Source organism: Pantherophis guttatus, chromosome 4 (genome assembly GCF_059756535.1).
Source record: "Pantherophis guttatus breed Tessera chromosome 4, ASM5975653v1, whole genome shotgun sequence".
Lineage (NCBI taxonomy): Eukaryota > Metazoa > Chordata > Lepidosauria > Squamata > Colubridae > Pantherophis > Pantherophis guttatus.
The window spans coordinates 38,058,005-38,065,711 of record NC_142066.1 but is presented as its reverse complement, the minus strand read 5'-3'; the positions used below and the strand labels follow the sequence as shown (position 1 = coordinate 38,065,711).

The 7,707-nt window shown below is 37.4% G+C and overlaps 2 protein-coding genes across 2 annotated transcripts; one reads left to right on the top strand and one right to left on the bottom strand.

Moving 5' to 3' along the window:
* The first annotated feature begins 310 nt into the window (after positions 1-310).
* LOC148114025 (olfactory receptor 6F1-like) lies at positions 311-1,255 on the top strand. The gene has a single exon (XM_087893634.1). It carries the CDS (start codon positions 311-313, stop codon positions 1,253-1,255), a length of 945 nt encoding a protein of 314 aa, XP_087749760.1.
* Positions 1,256-6,363: 5,108 nt separating this feature from the next.
* LOC148114024 (olfactory receptor 11A1-like) lies at positions 6,364-7,377 on the bottom strand. Its single transcript, XM_087893633.1, has one exon. The coding sequence runs from the start codon at positions 7,375-7,377 to the stop codon at positions 6,364-6,366; it is 1,014 nt and encodes a 337-aa protein (XP_087749759.1).
* Positions 7,378-7,707: the final 330 nt, after the last annotated feature.

Sequence of the window (7,707 nt, the reverse complement as noted above, 5' to 3'; positions counted from 1 at the left end):
ACAGTTATATTTCAGATGGTAAAAGTACCTTCACAATATCTTTAGGAAGCTATCACAGAGGCAGGCTGAATGTGATCCCAGTATTCAAATTTAAGAAAGAGTTTATTACTTTTATAAATGTGATTTCATATAGGTGAAATCAAACTTTGAGAAAACCTACCAACAGAATGAAAAATTGGGTTGTTTCAAGTATAGAATATATAACATAGAATCATAGGGCTGAAAGGGATCTTGGAAGTCTCAGAGATTAAAAGCCTGAATCCAATTAGTATGTTTTTCCCCAATTTCAGCAAAGACAAATAGAGGATAAATGGAAAAGACCAATGAAGGAGCCCAAAATGAAACAAAAGTTATGGAATTCATTCTTCTTGGCTTCCCTGGGTCTCATTATCTAAAAATGTTCATCTTTATAATCTTTCTTATCATGTATACTCTAACAATTTTAGGAAATGTTGCCATTATCATCATCGTAACTACAAATCAACGTCTCCATACTCCCATGTACTTCTTCCTTTGCAATCTTTCTTTCCTGGAAATTTGGTATACAACAGCCTGTGTACCAAAGACACTTGTCACCATTCTTGGATGGAATAGAACCATATCTTTCATTGGATGCATTATGCAGATGTACTTTGTTTTTGCCTTGGGTTGCACAGAATATTTCCTATTATCTGTCATGGCTTACGACCGATATTTGGCAATATGTTATCCACTGCATTACACCACCATCATGAACTTCCATTTGTCTAGCATGCTAGCAGCTAGCTCTTGGCTCTGTGGATTCATTATTATTTCCGTACCTGCTTTTCTGATCTCAAGGTTGACCTTCTGTGGACCCAGTGTGATTAATCACTTCTATTGCAACATTGATTCCTGGATAATTCTGGCTTGCAGCAGCACCTATAATGTTGAAATGGCAGCTTTTGTTATATCTATCTTTGTTATATTGGGATCCTGTATGATAACTCTACTTTCCTACATTTATATCATCTCTACCATCCTTCGTATTCCTTCAGCCAAAGGGCAGCAAAAAGCATTTTCCACATGTTCCTCCCATCTTGCTGTTGTCATTATTTGGTATGGTTCCACTATTTTTCTCTTTGTTAAGCCTTCTAAATGGACTTCTTTAGAAATGACCAAATTAGTAAACATTTTGAACACAGTTGTAACTCCCTTGCTGAATCCCTTTATTTACACACTAAGGAACAAAGAAGTAAAGGAGGCATTTAGACATTCATTGCATTGGAATGGTTAATTTTTTGTAACCAACAAATAGAAATTAAAGAATGTCTATTTGTTGGTTACAAAAATAGGTTTTAGTATAAACAGTTTCTGAAGAAAATATATTGTGTGTCCTTTAAAATATATTTATAAATTTGTAGATTTATGTAACTTCACTAAGATATCCAAAGAAACCATGAACACTCAAGCATTGGTATTCTTGTAGTTACATTGAAAAATTAAAGCATTTTCCATTGTTTAATCTCTAACTCTTTAATAGTGTTTAATATGGTCTTTCATCTGTGCCTCTCCTCCACCATTTATAGACCCCTGTGTGTGTGTAAGAGAAGTATTTTTCAGAGAATTAGCATTTTGCTTTCATTTTCATTTCCCCTATTTGCCTTCTTACACTCTTTTTTCTTTCACCTTCCCAATTGACATACGGCATGGTGAATAAGCCAATTAAGTAGTGGCTCAATGCAGTAGGATATACATGGAAAATTACCTAAAGAAATAAGTTGAAGTTCAAATGTAAAGTACAGAAAATAACAGAGTATTAATCTAAGAAATTATAGAGTACTTTGAAGTGAAAAAGCAAGGAGCCATTTAGAGAAGAAGCAAATGTATTTGGCTCCATTCAGCTTTCCCTCAATCTTGACCAGTCTCCCAGTCTCTGCTGCTGAAAAACACACCCACATCATGATGCTGCCACCACTATGCTTCACTGTTGGGATCATATTGGACAGGTGATGAGTGGTGCTTGGTTTCCCCAAGACATAATGTTTAAAATTGAGGCCAAACAGTTCAATATTGGTTTCATCAGACTACAGAATCTTGTCCTTACAGTCTGAGAGCCCTTCAGGTGTTTTTTTGCAAACTCCAAGCAGGTTTGTATGTGTTTTGCACTGAGGAGAGGCTTCCATCTAGCCACTCTGCATAAAGCCCAGATCAGTGGAGGGCTACAGTAATGGTAATTCTTCTGGAATTCTGTCCCATCTTCACACAGGATCTCTGGAGCACAATCAGAGTGACCATCGGGTTCTTGGTCATTTCTCTTACTAAAGCCTTTCTCACCTGATTATTCAGTTTGACCAGATGACCAGTTCTTGGAAGAATCCTGGTTGTGCCAAACTTCTTCCATTTGAGAATTATGGTGTCCAGTATGCTCCTAGGAACTTCAATGCAGCAGAAAATTTATTTAGCCTTCCCTAAATCTATGCCTTGCAATAATCCTGGCTCTGAGTTCTGCAAGGAGTTCCTTTAATCTCATGGCTTTTGCCCTACTACAGTATGCATTGTCAGCTGTGAGGCTTTCTATAGACAGGTGTGTGCCTTTCCATATCCAATCAATTTAATTTACCACAGGTAGAAACATGTCAGCAGTGATCAAGAGAACTGGGAGGCACCTGAGTTAAATTTCAAATATTATTGCAAAGGTCTGAATACTTATGCCAATGTGATATTATAGTTTTTTTTTCTTTTTAATAAATTTACAGACATTTCTAAAATTTTGTTTTCACTTTGTCATTATGGCATACTGAGTGTAGATTAATTAGAGAAAAAAATGAATTTTAACAACTGTAGAATCAGACTATAGCATAACAAAATTGATAAAAGTGAAGGGGTCTGAATACTTTCTGAATGCACTGTATAATAAACATGAGTTTGTTCTGGTCCTCAAAAAGGAAAATCTATTGGAAAATGTTTCTGCATGCAACTGTTTGAAATGATCAGTAAATGTGCAAGAGCACTATAATGTATCACTACATGCCTATAATTCTTTGACAAGCCAAGTAAGAAAAGAGGAAGGAAGGGTCTCAATAGCATGGTTGCACTGCCATCTTGACTTTTTTGACAGCCGTCATGTGTTTGTTTAACTGCCCATCATAGCACCTGGAGATGGGCAGCCATATATAGAAATAAATTAAATAAATACATAAATTTCCCTACAGCAACTTTTTACATTCTAGGGGAATAGTGGAAAATCTTCTCAGTCAAGAACATTTACTTGAGATAAATCCAATTTGAGAATTATCTCCCAATTGAAATATAGCCAATGTAAGATATGAATTAAGCCACAGCCAAGTTGGAAGAGTCTGAAGATGCCAAGAGTGATATGAAACTAAACTGAGGTACATATGCAACCCACTGCCCATCAGAGAAGCTCAGCAATCAGTGACAAATACTGTTCTTTAGTACAGATAGTTCTTGACTTAAATGGGTCATCATGTGACTGACCTGATTTTATGACTTCTTGTTTTGTAGTGGTCATTAGCAAATGCTGTGATTCAGGGGTGAAATCCAGCAGGTTCTGACAGGTTCTGGAGAACTGGTAGCAGAAATTTTGAGTAATTCAGAGAACTGGCAAATACCACCTCTGACTGGCCCCAGAGTGGGGTGGGAATGGAGATTTTGCAATATCCTTCCCCCAGGAGTGGGGAGGGAATGGGGATTTTGCAGTATCCTTCTCCTGGAGTGGGGTGGGAATGGAGATTTTGCAGTATCCTTCCCCTGCCATGCCCACCAAGCCACACCACACTCACCAAGCCACACCCACAGAACTGGTAATAAAGAAATTTGAATTTCACCACTGCTATGATTGTGAAGCAACTGCCATGGTAGTTAAGTGAACACTGCAATCATTAAGTCAATCAAATATTTGCTATGTGGCATTTTTGCAAAAAAAAAAATGCTTCTTTATGGCAAAAATGTGACTGCAAGAGACTGCAAATGGACTTTAATGTAGGCTAGTTGCCAAGGGCCTGAAATCTGATCACATTACCATAGGACAGGCAGAGTCAGAACTTCAGAACCAAGTTATAAGTACGTTTTCAGGTGGCCTATCATAAATTCAAAAGTTTACTAAATGACTGGTTATAACTTAAGAGCTGTGTGTATTAGCAGTTGGTTATACATGATCAAAAGACTGATCCTGAACCCTAAAAGCAGTAAAGAAAATGAAAGATGGAATCCTGTGATGATTTTTGACAATAGTTATAGGACCCAGGTTGTATCTTGAAGGAACTATATACTGAGAACTATGGAAACTGACAGATTATAGCTCGTATTCCTTCAACTTGTGAACAGAAAACAGTGTCAGAATTTTATTTTCAGAACTCAGGATACAGAATAACAGAGTGGGAAGGGACATTGGATGTCTTCTAGTCCAACCCCTTGTTCAGGTAGGAAACCAGTGGTGAAATCCATTTTTTTTTACCACCGGTTCTGTGGGCGTGGCTTGGTGGACATGGTATTGCTTGGTGGGTGTGGCTTGGTGGGCATGGAAAGGGAAGAATACTTCAAAATTTCCATTCCCACTCCACTCCAGGGGAAGGATACTGAAAAATCCCCATTCCCTCCCCACTCCTGGGGGATGGATATCACAAAATCTCCATTCCCATCTCACTCTGGGGCCAGCCAGAGGTGGTATTTGCCGGTTCTCCAAACTACTCAAAATTTCCCGTACCGGTTCTCCAGAACCTGTCAGAACTTGCTGGATTTCACCCCTGTAGGAAACCCTATATAATTTCAGACAAATGGTTGTCTAACCTCTTCTTAAAAACCTCACATATTGGGGCATCCACAACTTCTGGAGGCAGGTCATTTCATTGATTAATTGTAATTGTCAGGAAATTTCTCCTCAGTTTTAGGTGAGTACTCTCCTTGATTAGTTTCCATTCATTGCCTCTTTTCCTGTCTTCAGGTTTTTTGGATAATAGTTTTGTGGCAGTCCCTTAGATATTGGAATACTGCTATCATGTCATACCTAGTCCTTCTTTTCATTAAACTGGACATACCTAATTCCCGAAACTGCTCTTCGTATGTTTAACGACATAAACATAAAGACAAACATTATGTCAGTGCAGATCTTCTCTCTTATTTAAATATGGCCCAAAATTGATGTATCATCATTTTGGATTGAATTAGAGTTGTGTTATATTTGTGTTGTTGCAGCCTAGAATTTTTCAGGAGTAAGTCATACATCATAGAGAAAAAGTCCCATAAATGAAGAGGAACTCAGAACAAAGTATATAATTTATATATAATTTTTAAGATTAATTTTCTGTTATAATTTCACTTCAATATCATTATTTAATTTACTTAATTTTTGTATTTAAAAGAAAGATGTTTTCTTATATTCACTGCATTGTATACTGAACAACAGGGTGATTTATTTTATACATTGTGATTTACATGAATTATCACAATTATGTATTTATATATTTAACAGATATTCCAGAAAAGAAAAATCCTGCCTTCCACCACAGTATTTTAAAATAAAGTTTCTCTGTATTGCAAAACACTGCATATGACTAGGTGCCTGACTAGGTGGCTCAATGGCTGAGCTTGTCGATCAGAAAGGTCAGCAATTCAGTGGTTTGAATCCCTAGTATAGGTCTCCTGCATGAGCAGGGGGTTGGACTAGATGACCTCCAAGATCCCTTCCAACTCTGTTACAGCTACTGATCGATTCTGGGGGAACACACACCTACAAAACAGACACACATGCACACACATATCAAATCAAAACAACAAGAACCAACCGTGATGCCTTCTTTATTTATTTCTTAAATATGCTGCCCATCTCATTGTTGCAGTGGCAAAATAAAAAGTTAATGCAAAACAATTAAAATTAGAAAAGTTTAAACAAAGAGTAAAAACCAAGAAAATAAGTGACATGGCTGTGGGAATCTTCTCTCTACCTCCCTAGCATAGAGCTCCAACACAAATCTGAAAGCTCCGAAGACTAAACCTCTGGTCCCTGTGGCTGATCCAGACTGGATCCTGCAAAAACGTTTAATTTGATACATTCAAATTGTCAGTATCTGCATTACACTAAGTCTTGACATTACAAGATTATCAAAATATTTGATTTGCTTTACAATCAGGACTGGCTTTGGTCAAATAAAACAATACAATACCCAGTGGTGAGTTCCTCCCAGTTCGGCCCAGTTCCCGAGAGCCAGTAGTGGTGATGATATGACGTCACTGAACCGGTTCTCCCCCCTCTGCCTGCCTGCCAGGCCCCCCCCATTATTCTTATCTTTTATTTGGCCCCACTCCCAATCTATTTACTGAGAGTAAATAAATAAAACACACATTTAACTTTAATTAAAGGATAGGATCATGCTTCAAAAAGTATCAACTTTTTTCAACTTCCACTGGTATTTCCTTAAACATTGTTTCTTGATCCACTGTGTTATTGATACAGATACAATAGGAGTTTTTACAGATAAGTTTCCTCAGAGCTTCTTTGACATCTTTATTTCTCAGACTGTAAATCATAGGGTTCATCATGGGGGTAATCACAGTGTATAGCAAAGAGAAGAGTTTATTGAGCACTGGAGACTGTTTGGCTGAAGGGGCTGCATAAATGGTACCTAGAGTGCCATAAAATAATGTCACCACCATGAGATGAGAAGAACATGTTGAGAATGCTTTCTGTTTCTCCTGGGCAGAGGGGATTTTAAGAATAGTAGAAATAATATTGATATAAGAAGCTACTGTGAGAAGAAAGGGGCCTATAGTCACCATTGATGCTAAAATGAAGGTTGTTATCTCTGCAACATGAGGGTCAGAACAGGAAAGCTTTGTAACAGGAGCTAAATCACAGAAGAAATGATCAATTTCATTCGAGGCACAAAATGGCAAACTGAAAGTGAGGACAATGGGGGCTATGGAAGTCAGGAATCCACTTATCCAGGAACCAGCTGCCATCTGAAGACAGATTTTGATGTTCATGATAGTTGTATAGCGAAGTGGATTGCAGATGGCTAAGTAACGATCATAGGACATCACTGCTAAAAGGTAACATTCAATGACTGCCATAGACCCAAAGAAATAAAATTGAGCAACACAACCAGAGAAGGAGATAACTTCATGCATTGTTAAGAGTGTTCTCAGCATCTTTGGTATAATAGAAGTTGTGTACCAGATTTCAAGGAAGGAGAAATTTCCTAGAAAAAAATACATGGGGGTGTGGAGGCCTCGATTAGTTGATACAGCAAGCAAAATGAGGATGTTTCCAGATAAAGTTATTATATATATAGCCAAGAATATCATAAAGAGAATAATCTGTAGACCATGAAGATTCCCAAATCCTAGGAGTATAAATTCCGTGATGGAAGTTTCATTCCTCTGTCGTTCAGTAAACATCTAATATAAATATATATATATATTAAAAATCATTAAAGAGTTAAATCAGGTGAGCCTGCAACAAAATGTCAACTGAAGCAATTTAATAAGTAATTAACCATGAAAACAAATAAACAAACAAATAAATAAATTCAGCAATTAAAGTCAGACCATTCCAAGATGTTGTTCACAAAACCTAGCTAGGCAGCCAATTTGGATGAATCAGACCCTCCTAGGGAGGGAAAGCTAAAGACCTATTTTCAAGGCCACATTAAAAGCATCTGGTAGATAAGGTTGCTCAGGTCTGTACTGTGATAGATTCTGGTTGTTCAGATCATATGGAGTTGAATA

Excerpts from the sequence above, each read along its gene's own strand:
- LOC148114024 (XM_087893633.1), bottom strand. The coding sequence starts at position 7,377 with ATGTTTACTGAACGACAGAGGAATGAAACTTCCATCACGGAATTTATA.
- LOC148114025 (XM_087893634.1), top strand. The coding sequence starts at position 311 with ATGGAAAAGACCAATGAAGGAGCCCAAAATGAAACAAAAGTTATGGAA.